Source organism: Eptatretus burgeri, chromosome 2 (assembly GCF_056783735.1).
Source record: "Eptatretus burgeri isolate ZD-2024b chromosome 2, Ebu_testis_v1, whole genome shotgun sequence".
NCBI classification, from domain to species: Eukaryota; Metazoa; Chordata; class Myxini; order Myxiniformes; family Myxinidae; genus Eptatretus; species Eptatretus burgeri.
The window spans coordinates 53,006,117-53,025,430 of NC_140962.1; the positions used below are offsets into that span (position 1 = coordinate 53,006,117).

At 41.6% G+C, this 19,314-nt stretch overlaps 1 protein-coding gene across 1 annotated transcript in view; it reads left to right on the forward strand.

The window, feature by feature from the left end:
- Window positions 1–19,314, forward strand: part of LOC147032054 (calcineurin subunit B type 1-like) — a 79,750-nt gene that overhangs the window by 55,232 nt on the left and 5,204 nt on the right. Inside the window, exons 4-5 of the mRNA XM_085869341.1 lie at window positions 18,040–18,099; window positions 18,741–18,925. Coding sequence (XP_085725467.1) covers window positions 18,040–18,099; window positions 18,741–18,925 — 245 coding nt within the window. The remainder of the gene's footprint in view (window positions 1–18,039; window positions 18,100–18,740; window positions 18,926–19,314) is intronic.

The window sequence follows — 19,314 nt, forward strand, 5'->3', positions numbered from 1 at the left end:
GTCTCATGCCTCCTTGCTGTGAGTTGTGTGTTTGCTCTCATACGAGCCTCAACCAAGGTATACAAAAAAAAACAAACAAAAAAAAAAAAAACAGCTGCGAGGACAAAGGACAAAGGACAAAGGAGGATGCTGCTGATGTTAAAAGTTAAAACCTCCACCATGGCACCATGCACGAGAAGGGAGGGAGAGTGAGGAGATGTGGGCGAAGCGAAGGCAGCGATAGGTGAGAGGAAGGGAAGGCAGATGTGCAGTGGGATGTGAATTACCATTCATAATGTTTCATCAAAATGATTCTGTATAGAATAACAGTGAAGATGGAAACAAAATTATGTCTGAAATCCATTTTCTACCAGTCGTACTATAAATACCACCCAGAGACAAACACCACTCGGACATGTCCAGAGCCAAGCCGTCTGGAGACAAACACAGTTGGGAGACAAACACTGCCTGGACGCATTCAGAGTCAAGCCGTCTGGAGACAAACACTGCCTGGAGACAAACACCGCCCAGAAACGTCCAGAGACCAACTCCCTTCTGAAAATAAACACTGCCCAGATGCGTCCGGAGCCAAGATGTCCAGAGATAAACACCACTTGGACACGTATGGAGACAAACACTGTTTGGACATGTCCGGAGACAAACGCCACCTGGACACGTCCGGAGACGAACACCACCCAGACACATCCGGAGACGAACACCACCCGGGCACGTCTGGAGAAAAACACCGCCCGGATACGTGTGGAGAAAAACACCGCCCAGACGTGTCCGGATACAAAACTCCTGTCAGAATACAAACACCGCCAGACACATCCAGAGATAAACACCGCACAGACACATCGAAAGCAAAGCTATCAAGAGACAAACACCACCTGGACACGTCCAGAGACAAACACCGCCCAGACGTGTCCAGAGCTTGCTGTCCAGAGAAAAACACCCCCCGGACACGTCCGGAGACAAACTCCCATCCAGACACATCCAGAGCTAAGCTGTGTGGAGACAAACACCACCAGGATACAAACACTGCTCAAACACATTAGGAGCTAACCTGCTGCGAGACAAACACCACTCAAACACATCCAGAGACAAACTCCCATCCGGACATAAACACTGCCCAGAAATGTCTGGAGACAAACGCCACCTGGACACATCTGGAAACAAACACCACCCATACACGTCCGGAGACAAACACCACCCGGACACGTCTGGAGACAAACACCACCCGGACACGTCTGGAGACAAACACCACCCGGACACGTCCGGAGCTATGCTGTCTGGAGAAAAACACGCCCCGGACACGTCCGGAGACAAACTCCCATCCAGACGCATCCAGAGCTAAGCTGTATGGAGACAAACACCACCAGGATACAAACACTGCTCAAACACATTAGGAGCTAACCTGCTGCGAGACAAACACCACTCAAACACATCCAGAGACAAACTCCCATCCGGACATAAACACTGCCCAGAAATGTCTGGAGACAAACGCCACCTGGACACATCTGGAAACAAACACCACCCATACACGTCCGGAGACAAACACCACCCGGACACGTCTGGAGACAAACCCCACCCGGACACGTCTGGAGACAAACACCACCCGAACACGTCTGGAGACAAACACCACCCGGACATGTCCGTAGACAAACACCACCCGGACATAATCACGGCCCGGACACATCTGGAGAGGGAGAGAGAGAGGGAGATGTGTGGGAGGTTGCTGCTCTATATTAGGTGGGGGTGGAGTGAGGATGGGGCAGAGAGAGAGATAGAGATAGATGTATAGAGATATAGAGATAGAGATAGATGGGGTTGGGGAGTTAGCGGAGATATAATGTTATGCTTTCACCAGACACACACACACACACACACACACACACACACACACACACACACACACACACACACACACACACACACACACACACACACACACACACACACACACACACAGTATTAGTGCTTGGCCGACATCGGCATTTCTTCAGGAATCGGCAGATTGGAGTCAGTGTGATTATCGATTTGTATGTGCACATCGATACAGTATGTGCTGTATACAACCCAAAAACCTTGACTCACTTCCACTCTTGTTTTGGGATAATCTCAATAAACAATTTTAATAAACAACACTGCATAATAGCCATTTCAGGCAGATGCACATAAACATTAATCTTTTTAAACAGCTGCCAATCGTCATGTGACAGTTGGAAAAAAGAATTGCCTCTGTAATTTGGAAAACACGTGGAAGCGGCATACGGCTCAGAAACCGGTTGTTATCAAATATGTTTTACTTTGAAATTCACAAAGAGCAACCATATAATCTTTGTAAATATTGTACCTCCACCTTGATGCAGTTGCAGACTGTACATCCCCATCGGGACATGAACTGTACCACTCTTGATTGCAGGGCGCTTGGCAAGTAAGCACTGTAAGGTGTTTAAGCACTCAAGCAGGCACTCCAATTAAATGGTTGACAAGGAACAGCTGGCCAGGCTGTGGCTGTACACCATATAGGATTCCTTTAACTTTAAAGCTGGTCTTCACCATGCCCGCAGCAGGAAAATAATTAAAGAATTTGTTCAAATAATGACTTTCTCCACAAAAGAGTTGCTGTTTAACATAGAACAACCCTGGAGATATCGCAAAGTTTAATCACAAACATTGCACAGAATCCGCTATGTTTCCTGCTCGTCTGTGCACACGTCACGTGGTGCATCGGTTTACGGTCCGTGCAAACGTTATAACTTTATTTTGAAAAGTCCGTTTTTCACCAGATTTGCTTTGATTCCCTGTAGAGCACCTCACAAAACCTCTGAAAATAGAGATACAGATCTGTTAGATGCTATGGACAAGCAGTCCCTCTGCGAGACAGGGCGTGAGGTCTCACAGTGAATACATTAAATCATAAAGCTCAATGAAGCTGGTTAATTTTGGCACATTCTCAATCATTTGTTCACTCAATATAATTCTCCAAACAGTAGAAAAAGATAAGTTGAATGCTTTGGAAATTTCACATTTTCTTGCATTTTTATGGCGAATGAGGGACCATCACCTTGCTTGCTTTAAGTAAATCGGTATATCGGCTTCGTTATCAGACTTATCATTTCTTTAAATTATCAGATTTCACTCCAGATTTTGACACTTATTTAGTCTGGACGATAAAGCCGAAATCCTTAAAGCCGAAATAATATTTTGATGATATACTTTAATTAATCTGTGAGAGTAGATCAGGATATATGTCAATAAGGTCGTTAATTTAATTATCTTCAAAAGGTGTGTTTTAATGAACCCAAACACCTAATTTTCAGTCATGCATTCCCTTCGAGTTCCCTTATTATGCTTGCAAAGTTTCAGGTTGCTAGGTTTCATGGTTTTGGTGTTATGGAAGAGACACACACACACACACACACACACACACACACACACACACACACACACACACTGACATTTATAAGTTTGAATTGCGGTATGAAGTCAGAGGTTCCTACCCTCATTAACCCTTTCCAGACATACCTCTTTCTGAGTTTCCAGCTTTTTCTTTTACTTCTGAAATTGAGAGCTTGTGGCTCTGTCCATGTTGTTAACCCGTGTCCTCCCCTTGCTCTCATTCTTCCCTCCTTCCCACATTTTTCCAAGTCCCCCTCCATTTTGACCCTCAGCCCTGCTGCTGGTTCCCTCCTTCCCCTTTCTCTTTCTATTGTTTTCATTCTGTTCCGTCCTGAACCTCCACGAACCTCGACACCGTGGAAAAAAAAATGAGTGCTTATCATTTACGTGGTCCTACATTGGTATGAGTGTGCTGGGAGTGACCTTCACTGCATTAATTAAGTAGATTATATTCATGAATAATAATATCAGAGAACTTTTGTAATTTATCACTTCAATTTCTGTTACACACAAAATATGAAATTTTGAAAACCTTCACTTGGACTGTAAAGCAGTCATTTAATAACTCGAATCATGCACACCCCATTCTGGCTTACACATTGTTCACTCTCTCATATAAACAAATTAATTTGATATAATTACTTTTTCACACTGAGCGAACTTCTTAATTAAACAGGACAACACATGGCAAGTTTGCTCAAAGGCAAACCATTCATGTAACTCTTAAAGAATGGCTTTTGCTTGTTGTATTACGCATTGAGGAACATATTCGAGTGTACGTACACATCTCCATGTCTTTTACTTCACTTGGTTCTCAAGCTAGATTTGTGGAGATCGTTATGATCTGTGAAGTGTTTTCATTACCTCCGCCACTGAAGGTGGACAGAGGTTATGTTTTCAGCCGTCTGCCCGTCTGTCCTTGAGTAGGATATCTCAAAAAGTTATGGACGCATTTGGACAGAATTTGGTGGACAGGATGGGTGTGTGACAATAACGAACTGTTTTGGTTTTGGTGAAGATCCGGATATGAGAATTTATTTTTAAAATATCTACGGTGATTCTTCACCATTGAGAGATGTGGCCAAAAGCGATATTTAGCATGATACTTCAAAAAGTTCTGGATGGATTCAGACGAAACTTGCTGGATGAGTTGGGTAGGTGAGAAGAACAATTTTGGTTCAGGTCCGAATCCAGATCCGGCCTATTAGTTGGATACAAAACGTAAACTAATCAGCCTGGCGGAGGTATGGCACTCCACCGAGTGCAATACTACTTTAAAGTGAAAATCACAATGAAATATGCCCTTGATTTTCCTGCCTCACTTCCTAAGGTCACAGTTCTTGTTGTCGTTGCTATTGTTTGGTCTTGTAAGTCAATCTGGTCATTTTGCAAGCTCTTGGGAAATTTTGATACGGTTATTAACATTTGTCAGAGTGTATGGGTGCCAGGAATAAAATGCTCACAGAATATTAAAGTTTTTCCCAATTTATAGTGTGTGCTGGCAATGAGGGTTAGGTCCTTTGTTGCAGAAAATATTATGTCTCTGTGGAAGGGGGCAATAGTTACTCTATTGCCCCCTTCCACAGAGACATAATATTTTCTGCAACAAAGGACCTAACCCTCATTGCCAGCACACACTATAAATTGGGAAAAACTTTAATATTCTGTGAGCATTTTATTCCTGGCACCCATACACTCTGAGTAAGGCTGTAGACATTGTGTATATCTATGTAGCTTTCAAGCTTCTTGAAATTGCCAATTATTGCCACGTTTTTGTGGGGTTGGTCGTGGGAATGGGGTGGGGGTGTTTTTGGTCCTTTCTTTAAAAACAGACTTGTGAATCTTTGCATTAAAACAAAACATGCTTCAATGCTGCTTGAAAGGATCTTGAGAATGCCTATTTATCTGCTGAAGCACAGCATATTGATGGTAAAATGAAGGATATACAGCAGCTAGTCTGAGTATCCAACAAAAGCATAGTGTTGCTTGGAAAACTATTGAAGAATTAACTGACGGAAATCAAAATCCCTCTCCCATTGTAAAAGGTGGATCGAAAGGAAAGCGTATGTCAGGTTGGCTTGACAATTTCAAAAGCCTTTTCGGAAAACCTCTACAGCCCTCTATTGAAAGTGATCTAAAACGACTTACCATTTCTAGACCTTTAAATATTTCAACTGGTCCTTTTACCTTGAAATAATTGAGGTCTGTTGCTGACTCAGTCAAATGCCGAAAAGCACCCGCTATTGATGAAACACCTGACAAAATGTGGAAAGACGATTCCTTCCACGAACTTTTGCTCCTGTTGTGCAAATCACCTTTGCTCGACAACGAATCACCATCCAGTTCGACGAAATCACTAATTGTTCTTATTCCAAAGAAAGGTGATTTAACAATGTTTAGTGATTGCGGAGTAATATAGCTTCTACCAATTGCAGCTAAGATATACAACAAGCTCTTGCTACATCGACCTAAAGACACACTTCGAAACAATCCATCGTCCAAACCAAAATGGTTTCAGGAAAGGTCGATCCACACTTTCCCAAATCCTGTCCCGACGAAGAATTGGTGAGGAGATTAAAAACTCAAACAAGAAAGTTACAATTGTATTAATTGAGTTCCAAAAGGCTTTTGATTCCATTGACAGATCTAAACTGTTCCAAATTTTAGGATTATATGGCATAGTAACTCAACTCATCATTGCCATCCAACTTTTTAGATCCTCGTGGAGGATGGAGGAGATCAAGAACGTTGTTGTTCTTGTGGACTTTTTTGTTTCACAGCCTACAGTTTTCATCGAAACTTCCTGAAACTTGGCGTAAATATGTAAAAATTCCCTGAGCAGGCAGTAACCATCTCCGATTTTGAAAATTACTCCCAGAAAAAAAGTTATGATGTCAAAATATCTCCGCTAATGGAAATCGCCTAAAAAATTATTTCCGAAACTAGGCAACCTTTTTGAATTCTGTTTGCGGGAATCGAACAGGGCATTAGCAGAGATGAATTACCGCACGTATGATACATCACTCTGACGTCATATAAATTTTTATGACGTCATTCCTATTCTTTGACTTTTTTTGTTTCACAACCCAGAGTTTTCATCGGATCTTCGTGAAACTTGCCATGTATATGCAGAAAGCCCACGCGCAGGCAGCAACCATCTCCGATTTTTGAAATTCTTCCGAGAAAAAAGTTGACGTCATAATATCGCCACTAATGGAAATCGCCTATACCATTATCTCCGAAACTAGGCAAGCTGTTTGAATTTTGTTTGCGGGAATCAAACCGGGCATTAGCACAGATAATTTATCGCAAACCTGATGCATCACAATGACGTCATATTCGTTTTTATGATGTCATCATTAAGAGGATGAGGATCTTAGCTCATTCGAGCTTGTTTATTCCAATACGCAAGCATATGTTCTTACAGCAGACAGACGAGCAGACTGAATTATTTGACCTCCCAGTGGGGGTCCTTCAGGGTGACACCCTCACACCCTATCGATTGTTTATAGTTGTAGATTATATCTTCTGCCTTTCTCTTGATTCATGGAAAGATGAAGTGATAACGATTAACCCGAGAACTAGTCAAAGGCATTCCGCAAAGTTCATCACTTATCGAGACGATGCTGATGACGCCGCACTTGTTTCCGATTGGCTAAAAGGTGCTCAAGGTCTCCTTAGAAACAGCTGCCAGTCAGGTAGGCCTTCACTTCACAACTAGAAAAATGAATTTATCTCAGTCAACACCCACTCAATCACCCACCTTCAAATCTGTAAGTGACTTTAAGTATTTAGGTTTAGACATAATGGATTTGGGGGAAAGGCTTCCAGATCAGGAAAAGGGAGGACCTTGGAACAGCCTGCAACAAATTAGACCAAATTTGATTATTATCAAACTTGCCAGAGAAGTGGAAAGTATACTTTTGTATGGATGTGAATCGTGGACCTTGAGTGTAAAAATGCAAAAGTGTCTTGACGGAACATACACTAACCTCCTTCGGCTCATCAAAAACATATCTTGGAGGAATCATGGCATGCTTGATACTTATGGTAACCCTACACTGATCTCTGACGCAGCTAGCAAACGAAGGGTTCAAGTTGCAGGTCACTGCTTGAGGGCCAAGGAGCAGGTGATTTAATCCCTCATCCTTTTGGAAGTCAAAACCATTAATATTGTCGCAGTGTAGGAAGTTGTTCAACCCTGACATTATTGTCAAAGAAACAGATATTCAGGCCAGCAATCTTGCTTGGTGATGGCTGATAGGAACATCTAGGAGGGGGTTGTGAAGTCTTTCAGCCACAGCTATGAGATGATGATTCTGCTGTTTGTGTAGTTTTCAAACTTCTCACTCGTCCTTCGTCTTCAATGGCCCGAATTATCCCCACGTTCTTGTGGGGTTGACCGGTGGGACGTTTTTGGGCCAAATCCTTCACAAACCAGCTGGCCAGGCCTAACACTCAACTCAGTAGCGAAAGCAGGAATTTGGAATTTGTTCAAGGTGCCGGCAATAGCTCGCCTAATCTTCGTGAAGAACACCGTGGGGTCTTAAACTTCCACCAACTAATGGCGGCAGATAGGATCGACGCCGGTTTAACATCTATCCGAGGGATGGTACACATATCAATAAATCACCCTGCTTGTGAAACACTGAGATGACAATTTATAGCTGGGTTGGGATTTGAACCTGGGCTAGATAGCTTCGAGGCAAGTTTGAGGCAAGTATGCAGACCTCTTGGCCATCCTGCCAGCCCAACTTCTTACTTGTACTAAATGTGTGTTTGGAGTAAGGAGTCCACATTGCCTGAGAGGGGATGGGCATTGTCTGATTTAGATATAGCTCGGTTAAAGGGGCCTCGTGTCCCCTATCCCCGTCTATTACTTGGGCAGAGCCTGGAGCAGCCACAGGATGACATCACACCTCCGTAGACCCCAACAATAAATAGACTCCATGCCCGCAGCTGTCCCTCAGCATGAGGAAGTTGGGAGTTTGTTCATTGCTGAGGCTGGGATTGGTGAATGTTCTCAGGGCAGGGATTTCTAAGGACCTCAGACTGGGATTGTTCGGCATTGCAGGATGGAGATTCATGATGGGCCTCGGGGTTTGGAGTCATGAGGCCTCAGGGCCATGATTGGTGAAAGCCCTGGAGTCCACAATTAGGGGAACCATGAGGGTCTGTGTTTGGTTGAACCTTGGGGAGAGAGACCCTTGTGACCTGTGATTGCTGAGCCTTAGAGGGGAGGGGGCAGAGATTTGAGGTCTGCAGAGCAGCCGAGGTCCGGGGGTTTCATCTATAACCACGCCCCCAAGAGGAATCTCTCTCTTTCTTTCCTCCTGCTCTTGCCCTGTTGAGACGAGACAGCTCCGTATATGTTCTCCCGCTCTGTGTTCTGCTCCAGCTTTGTGCCCCATATATCTGCTCAAGTTGCCTGCTCCAGTTATGTGTCTTTTTCGCTGCACTGCCAGGTCTAGTTTGAGTGATTGAGTGTGTTTGGAACCTAAGGGGATGGATATGGGCTGTTGTCTTGTCTTTTTGTCTTGTGCTGTTGTTTTGTGTTTTGGGAAGTGTTTATACAATTTCCCATGGAACACATTAATTATCTTTTAAGGAATGGGGTTAACATTATTACCCTCGCCAGAGGAGAGGGTATTGCATTTGGATGCATTTGTTTGTTTACCATCATTTGTCTGTTTGTTTGTCTGCACACAACTTTAGTGCTTTTAACCGCCTGTCAAATTGAGACGAAATTTTCACCATAGGAGTGACTACTCATGTAGAATGTTTTAATGATAATTATGACATCATAGGCTTACATGGTGTGGCAGTCTTGATGGAAAAAAGGGAAAAATTTGGAGCTCCGTATCTCCAAAACCGCACCAAGGAAAAAAATTGAAACTCGGCACATTGCAAGTACTACACTTGGGGAATGAGTGCGATTTATTTATGATGTCATCAGTGCCTTTGTTATGATGTCATAATTGCATATGTTGAATGCTACATCCGATCAGTATGAAAATTTTTGAGGGTCATCTCGGGATAAATTGGTCCACACAAGAAAAAAAATTGATGATGTCATCGGTCATGTCATTCGGCAGCAATTAATTTTTTTTTTTTTTTAAACCTTCAAAAATATTCTTCTCTGAAACGGCTGAACAGATTGAGGTGAAACTTTACAAATACGACTGCCTATCCATGAGGAACAAAACTTTCACACATATGATGTCATTGGTCACACGGTTTGGCAGCCATATGGATTTACCCTAAAACCCATCAAAAATATTCTTCTCCAGAACGGCTCGACAAATGAAGGGGAATCTTTAATACACAAATGTTCCCCAAGTCTTGGGGATACCAGGATATTCATGAGTTATTGATGTCACATGATCTGGCAGCGATATTGGACTGAGCAAAAATCTTTAAAAAAAATTATTTTTCTTGAACCACTGCACCAATCAAAGTGAAAGTTCATAGTTATGATCTAGTAGTGATGGGCAATATATGTTTTCAATTTCAACCTGATCAGATGCATGTACTGGCAGCCAGAATTATTTGATTATTTTTTGATCTGTGTTTTTTTTTTAAAATAAGGTTCACTTGGCTGTGCCTGAATGCGTTTGATGGTGGAGGAGTAGCAGCTGAAGCCTGAATCTTATCCAGGTTCCTCCTGATGACTTCATCTTTGCTTTTTGCTTGTTCAGGTTCCTTCTGATGACTCCAATGCAGTCCTGTACCAATTTGGTCTTCCATTTGATTTGAATTGAATTTCTGTAAATCCCATTCTAAATTCAATTAATAATAATAAATGTCATGGGTCAGGGTCAAGTGTCTGGTCAAAGGGGGGTGTGGGGGGAGGGGTTGCATGCAGGACTTCTTGGTACCCAGTCATCACGACCAGCAGTTATAAAGTGGCAGTTCTAGTTATGTCTAGTATTTATTACGTAACACACCAGTACACAAACGCCACACAAAATACACCACACAAAAAAAACCACACAAAACAAGTCTTGGCGAGGGGCTGCAATCTCTGATTGCTCTTTTTCTTGTTGTAATGTTGCTTTATAATTGGTGTGGAATTAGCCCCCAATGGATTACAAGCTGGCACCAACCACTCAGTGCCGGCTCATGAGAAACAAGCTTAGTTTGGCCATCGTTTGGAGTCTTGGCTCTGAGCGTGCGATGGTCCATCACCATGAAACTGCCTCGGGTGTGGTTGTGTAATGAGAGACTTTGGTGAGGCTCTTCGCTTTGTTACGCTTGAGGCGAGGACGAGGTGCTTGTACTTTGAGAGGACCCCATGTGGCTTGGGTTTGGCCATGGCCGGTACCCTTGCTGGGCTGGTTCGGTGTGGGGCTCAGGCGGTGCCCGATGAGGCAGTGAACCCAGTTTGAGGTGCCTTTCCCTGGGAGAGAGGGAGGTTAGTGAAGGCTTCAGCATTCCATTTTCACAATTGATCAGAGTCTTTGGCCCCGATTCCTCAGTGGCTACGGTGCTGGTCGATCTGTGCCATATATCGGTGCCAAAGCCATGGTGGAATGAGATATGTCTAGCACAAGAGGAACTGAGAGTTCCATCTGCGAAATCCAGTGGCAGATATGGCACCAATACATCTGTGGCGGCACTAATCCGCTAGTGGATTTGGCACCAATCCATCTGCACGACACCAATCGATCTGTACAAACTAGCTGATTGATATACATATATGCCTGGTGTTGGCTTAATGGTTATGGTGGTGGGCTTGACATCCTAGGGTCCTGAGTTAAAATCCTGCTTAGCTGTTGAATTAATACCAGGTGGGGTTGACTCATCCCGTCATCCTTTCAAGGTCAGCAAAATGAGTACCAGCTTACTGGTATCCTGCGTCGGAGTGGAAACCTGTCCAGGATTGTGCCCAATAGCCTAGGAGATTGCTTAGGCAGCATCAATGTTCTGCACAGAGTATGGTCCCGATGGATGGATGGATATACATATACCCGTCAAGGACCAGGACCTTGTTGCTGCAGATAATAATATATCTTGCGTGCTTTCTTGGCATATTTGTAAAAGAATACAAAAGATAGTGCCCGGATAGATTAGCCAAGATAAAATATACTATCTCGGTTGTCATGCTTTTAAATGATGATGCTTTTATTGCTCCACATTGTAATGCATAATTTAACGCCGAGTGGTTCGGCTATATCGGGTTAAAATCAAAATCAAAATGAGTACCTTTATCTGTTGATGCCATTTATTATCCCCTCAATAGGTCATGGATATCCATCTCATCAATTTATTTTCATGGTTCCATTGCAGATGTGCAGCTGTCAAGCACACCGTTTAGTACAGTACTCGGTCGGGCGATTTCATGGTGGATTCCAAATGGAAAAAGTTTGTTTGCAATTCGAATCTGCCCTCGGAAGAGGGTGCTGCTGTTTTGTCAGCAAGCAACGTTCAAATAGCTTTTAAAAGTTTGACTTTCGTCAAGGTGGAGTATACTGAAAATGTATTGTCTTTGATGAGGCTGAGAAGAAGTTGGGGGGTGGGAGGTGGGTTAGTGTCCCCTCCCCAATCTCTGCACCCATCTTGAGAAAACATTTCTTGTTTACTTGAATAACTAGATGGTATTCATGGGATACATACCCCACACAGTCTTGAGAAGGTCTCGGTGCGAGCCAACTCTTCTGGCGGCAAATTTGTAATTGCATCTATCTCCACTTCAAAGGTAAATGTGTACAAATTATACTTTTAAACGTCTGCTATAGAGTACATTCATAAGCCTTTACAAAGTAGCTTCTATTCTCGTTCATGAGTGTTTCCAAGAGAAATCATTATTGAAATATTTTCCTTCAATCCAATATAGCTGCCAAACCATGTGACCTATCAATTAATTATTCATGAACACCCTGGTACCCCCGAGGCTCGGAAACGTGTGTGAAGTTTGCCCTCGATCTGTCCAGCCATTTTGGAAAAGAAGATTTTAAAATATTTTAGGGTATATCCAATATGGCTGCCAAACCATGTGACCTATGATGTCATAATTGGGTAACCTTTTGTTCGTTATGGATAGACGGTCATCACTGTAAAGTTTCACCTCGATCTGTTCAGACATTCAGGAGAAGATTTCTGAAGGTTTTTCTTTTTTTTCCCCTAAAATATGGCCGCCGAACCACATGACTGATGATGTCATCTTGTTTTTATGTTGACCAACTTATCCTAGAAGACCCTCAAAATTTTTTTATACTGATCAGATATAGTGTTCTACGAATGCAATTATGACGTCATAACGAAGATACCGATGACATCATTAAATATGGGGAATAAGTGTGATTTTTGAAAGGAGTCAAGTTTGAATTGTTTCCATGGAGCGGTTTCGGAGACACGGAGGTCGAACGTTTCTCCTTTTTTTACCAACATGGCTGGCACACCATGTGACGCATGACATCATAATTATCATTAAAACATTCCACACGAGTCGTCGCACCTCCGCTGAAAATTTCATGTCAATCCGACAAGCGGTTGCACAGAAAAGGGAATACCAAAATGCAGACAAGTTCATGCACGTTCTACGTATGCCCGTACGTGACCGATTGGTTAACACCGCTTTTCGCTTCGTGAGCCCGGGCTAACAACTTGGATACAAGGACAGATTTCCACTCTTGGAGCCTTGATGTCTGTACATAAATAAATAAATAAATAAATAAAATTGTAATGCCACAAGACATTCCAGTTTTGGATCACAGCACCACACAGTAAAAGCTCAGAATGAGCCATTATAGAGTAACTGTAAAACTCGTAATAATTTGCAAACCTTTGAGTTGCAAATCTTGAACTATGAAAATGTCATGAAGCCAATTGAAGAGGAAAAGTAGTTTGCTGGTAAATATATCGTTGTTTAATGAACAAGCTCGAATGAGCTAAGATCCTCGTCCTCTTAATGATGACGTCATAAAAACGAATATGACGTCATTGTGATGTATCAGGTTTGCGATAAATTATCTGTGCTAATGCCCGGCTTGATTCCCGCAAATAAAATTCAAACAGCTTGCCGAGTTTCGGAGATAATGGTACAGGCGATTTCCATTAGCGGTGATATTATGACATCAACTTTTTTCTAGGAAGAATTTCCAAAAATCGGAGATGGTTACTGCCTGCGCGTGGGCTTTCTGCATATACATGGCAAGTTTCACGAAGATCCGATGAAAACTCTGGGTTGTGAAACAAAAAAATGTCAAAAAATAGGAATGAAGTCATAAAAATTGATATGACGTCATAGTGATGTATCATATGTGCGGTAATTCATCTCCGCTAATGCCCTGTTCGATTCCCGCAAACAGAATTCAAAAAGCTTGCCCAGTTTCAGAGATAATTTTTTAGGCGATTTCCATTAGCGGAGATATTTTGATGTCATAACTTTTTTTTATTGGAGGAATTTTCAAAATCGGAGATCGTTTCTGTCTGTGCAGAGTATTTTTACATATACATGCCGAGTTTCAGGAAGTTTCGATGAAAACTTTAGGCTGTGAAACAAAAAAGTCCACAAGAAGAAGGTGAAGGACAACAACGTGAGTAAGACTTAGAGATCCTCCACGAGGATCTAAAAACAGAGGTGGACAATAATGTATTTAAGTTGAATGTATGGTTTTCGTGGAGACACCGTAGATTATATATCACGGTTATTTTGAGATTGTTAATTTTCCTTTTTTTTGATGAAAACGATTTATTTTCAATTCCACTCCATCTCCTTGTGTTTGAGGATTGTTTAATATTCCTGTGTATTTGTTGTTAGCTTTGTCACTTTTGCTAACGAAGCAATAAAATGTTATCACTGACTACAGCATGCTTTGTTGGTAATTAATATTGTCACATACATGGGTTATGTTACCCTTCACGTGTACCCGCCCCACAATCATGGGACGGGTAAGCGAAGGTTACCAGGATAGCGAAATGGTGACTGGCCAAATTTGAAACTGCCAAGTGTAAAATGGATCTACAATGGTTTCTTCTGCCCGAGCAGTCCAAAGGCGGGAAGAGAAAATGTCTCCACGCTGGTCATTTATATCCCTGTTTTGATAACAATTATCGTGCTAATATAAACAAGGTAATCGGTAATCAATAAGGTAATCAACACACTATATTTCATGACATGGGCAAGAACCACAATGGAGCCCAAACAAGACAACACACAACACACACTGAATTTATACCATAAGCCTGGACCAAAAAAGGGGGGTCTTGTGTGATTGCAAAGGAATAAGTAAACCTTTTTGGCAGGGCAGCATCAATTAAAAGGAATGCAACAACAAATTCCAGGGATGCACGAGGAGAACAAGAAAAGTAACGAGAATGGGGAAGGTAACAGGGATAATGGGGAAGGTAACAGGGAGAATGGCAGAGAGATGTCTCTGCTCGTGGCGTGTGTTGGAATGGGATAAAATAAATAAATAAAGGCATAGATGGCAGTGAGTGTTACAGGGTTCATATTTGATGGTAAAGGTGCCTTCCTCTCTTGTGTTCTCCAACACTGTAAGTTATAACTGCTGGTCTCACATCTCACATCCAATCTCTCCATAAGGTGATGATGCAATGTTCTCTCTGTACTCTGTAACGTCCCACTCATACTGCCCTCCAGATTCATGTCATAGGATGTTTCCAATTTAACTGTCATCAATCTCTTTCTAAAATGACTCTGCACGATGGCTTCCTTTGTACATCCTGTCCACAGGATGGAGTCCAGCTCACCCACCATGGCATGTTCGAGCACCATTCGCAAGTGGTCCCCACCAGTTCCACACTCGTGGAACCAGGCTCATCGGAATATCGGATTTTGAGAGCATGGTTCGGCACAGCACTTGAAAGTCCTGAAGACAATGAGAAAGCATTCTCCAGTATTGGAAAGTCTTTCCCAAGTCCTTGAAATTCCTGGAAAAGCGAGAAAATAGCTCAAATAGAAATAATCTGCCAGGGGCTTTGTTCGGAATTGTTAATTCCACCGAAAGAGAATATTACTCATTTTAACTTACCCCAGGGATTTACAAAACTCAGCCCAAATGGTTTCTCACACATCGTGCATTAATTATGCAAGTGTTTACAGACAGTCCTGTTTAAGCAGGAAGTAGCCAATTAGCATGCAGATTAGCTCATCAGCATGCACACATGCACACATTCACACTGGGAAAGAAGATCATTTGAAGAATGTCAAAGCTTTGCTATTTTGATTCCTCGTAGCTGAGTCGTGTCGACCACCAGGATTGGCATGTGAAAGAGTCCATTCACAAAGCCAGATGCAGGGTCTGTGAGAAGACATTCAATACCAGGAATATGGGTCAAGGTGCACTTCGGAGTCATGTGGCAGGTGCCAAGCACCAAAGCATTGTATCACATGTGATTGCAAATGACCGTTCCAACTACCGTATTAGGGAATTTTTTGGCTCCAGCACAGATCTATACCTCAGTTGTATTTCGTTTATTATTTGGCAATTATTTTTTCGTTTTTTTTGACCAGTTTGTTGATCGCTTCCGTTTGTTTGTCTGTCCGCTCATCTTTAATCGCCTGCAGGTCAAAATTTTAAACCTATCTTCACGAAACTTCACTAAATGGTGGAGTTGGTGGTCCGATGATTTATTTTTTGGGTCAAAAGGTCATCATAGGTCAAAGGTCAACAACTTTTTCAAATTTCTTAAATCCTTAATTTCCATCTGATTCACTTCAACTTTGAAGAGCATTTGCATATCAGGTCACTGAATTCAACCACCAACTATTTGTGAGGTCAAAAGGTGAACATCAGCCTAATTTATAAAATTGAGAGATTGGGCCAAAAACTATTTTTCATGATATCTCAAAAAGTTGTGGACGAGTTATGACAGAACTACGTGGATGAGTTGGTTATATGAAAGAACAAGCGGATTAGATTTTGGTTCAGATCTAGCCCATCAGCAGGATACAAAACATAAACTGTTCAGCCTGCAGAGGTATACGCTCTACTGAGTGCCGTTCTACTTTGTTCTATTTTGTCAAGTTGTCACTCTATGAGTGATTTTTCATATAATTATCGACTGTCTTCCCAAATCGAATCCAAACATTAACCTATATTGATTTGTTCTATTAAATCATCCTGGAGCTTGGCCAATTTTTATATTTTATTTTATTTTCATTTATGTTCAAGTGACATTGGAAAATCCAATGTCACGAGAACAGAAAACTCATGTCTTAAAAGTCTTGGAAAACAACTTTTTTGTCCTGGAAAACTGGAAATTTTGTCTTCCATGGCTGTGTGAACCGTGGGTAGTGGGTTTTGAATGGATGAGAGTTGTAATCATATGGAGGAGGGAAGTTGATATGTATAAATACAGGCTTATGGGATGCGAGGCTGCTCTACTACTGCGAGACAAGTGACTTTACACATATAGCCACAATATATCACGGCCTCATCCCCATACCTTCCCTCCCTCCTCTGTCCCCTTTACCCCACTCCTTCTCATAACAATACATGTCCACATTTCGTCGTTTTAATGTCAGATTTATCAACATTGTGTCCATTACCTGAAAACTAATCGCTCATTTTTAGCTCGCCTGTTCGAAGAACAGAGAGCTATAGCGATACCCCCGGTGTGAGCGTCAGCGTCAGCGTGAAAATGTTAAAGTTTTTGGTGCAAATTATTTAGAAGCTTGCCATTCATTTAATATGTGTACTAGGATGGTGATATTTGGCATGGAAGTTCCTTTGGGGTATACTGTTGATGTAGTGAAGTTGAAATTAAAAAATAATTTCAAATGTTTAAAATTTTTGACCTGCTTTGAACTTAACTTTTTTGTAGCACATCAACGTTAAAGTTTTTGGTGCAAGTTATTTAGAAGCTTGCCATTCATTAATATGTGTACTAGGATGCTGATATTTGGCATGGAGGTTCCTTTGGGGTATATTATTGCTGTAGTGAAATTGAAATTAAAAAATAATTTCAAAGTTTTTTAATTTTTGACCTGTTTTGAACTTAACTTTTTGTAGCACATCAACGTTAAAGTTTTTTTCCTTTCTAATGTTTTTATCTACCACACTATTTTTTACTGATTACAATATCCAAATACATATATTGCTTTAAAATAATTTGGATCAGACTTCACTGCAATGCTTTATAAAAAATATTATTAGACTTGTCTTTTAAAAACGATAAATGTATAAACAGGCGAGCATTGGGTGGCTTTGACACCAACTCTCTGGTGTGTTAAAGGAGTGGTATAAAAGTTTAGGTCATGTAAACTTTGAAGAACTTGGCAATTCCCCTGTATTTAAAGATGGATACATGTTCTACAGGGTGGCCTGAAATTCCCCTTTCCCCTGCTACATTTCTCACACCTCCCTCCCTTCCCTTCTGTCCTACCACGCTGTGGTATGTGGCAACACTGACTCAGGAGAATGACGGAGCATATACAGATACAGCGACTGATTAATTATTGTAGTACTGCACAATAACCTGGATAATAAGAGTTTAAGAACGATTGCTTTACTGGGGAGAGGGGAAGCGACTTTCAAGCCACCCTCTACAATAACTATGCATCTGTGTACAAATTCCTTGATATTTTTATTTTTCGAAACAATTAAAAGTTAATGAGAAACACCACATGAGGCATTACTTTTATAGAAACCCTCGTATGCTAAACCTTTTCTCGTCTGCTTTCTTTAGAATTCATAGAAGGTGTTTCACAGTTCAGTGTGAAAGGAGACAAGGACCAGAAACTAAGATGTGAGTATTTATGCAGTAACACATTGGTTGAAAACAAATTTGATAACTTATGTACATGGAGTTTTGAACACAGGAAAAGACCATTTGATTCTCAACAAGATTTCAAGTACGGTTGATGTAAAGTAACAATATTTACTTTAAATAAATAGGCAATGGTGACTGCAGAATTGCCATTTCAGGGGGATTATCGCTGCTTGGCCCACTTCTTCTCTCATATGCACATGGCTGTGGGTCGCGTTGTTGGCTACGGGGCACGGCTGCACAAGTGACGTAATGCCCCCCTGTAGGTTACAGCAGGAATTTGCAATTTGGCCATGGTGCCTGCAATAGCTCACCCACTCTTCATGAAGGACACCGTGGGATCTTTAACATCCACCAATAACAGCAGATGGGATGCCAAGCTTTGACAAGTCTTTGATGAACCCACTGAACAGTAAGATGTTCTTACAGATGCCAATAATGGTACTTCTGAACATATTGTAGTTACAAGGTTGTCAATAGGAGAGTTGCCTTCACTGCATGTTTTTGATCGTAGAATAACATGTGGGGTCTGAAAGGATGGTGAACTCAGGCAAATATCATTGCACAATGGTATTGATGATAAAGGCATTTTTGTTTTTCTATTTTACATTCCCTTCTAGTTGCTTTCCGGATTTATGACATGGATCGAGATGGCTACATCTCCAATGGAGAACTCTTTCAGGTCCTTAAGATGATGGTTGGCAACAACCTGAAGGACACACAACTACAGCAGATTGTGGACAAGACTATCCTAAATGCAGACAAGGATGGTGATGGACGAATATCATTTGAAGAGTTTTGTACGGTGAGAAATCGCGAGCATGTGATAGTGTAACTAACTTTATGTCCTAATGGTCAATGAGTGGTCAGCAAAAGTTTATTTAAACCTATATTACTTTTAATACTTTTATTATATTCATTGTATTTATTTTTTATTTTTACCTGAAAACGTCAATGTGGAAAACTTGAAGCTGACAACTTAAGGAAATGTAGATTGTAATTGGATGAGGCAATGAGAAATTTCTCAGTGGGTTTTTATTTATTTTAATGCAGGAATTGAGGCTTTTGGATGATCAGGTTGATACAGGGTAAAGGGGAACATCCAGATTAACCACAGTAAGTGAAGGGGAGTAGCAGGCAGAAAAAGGGAGTGGGGACAAGGATGGGTCAGTATATGTAGAAAAGCTCAGGTAT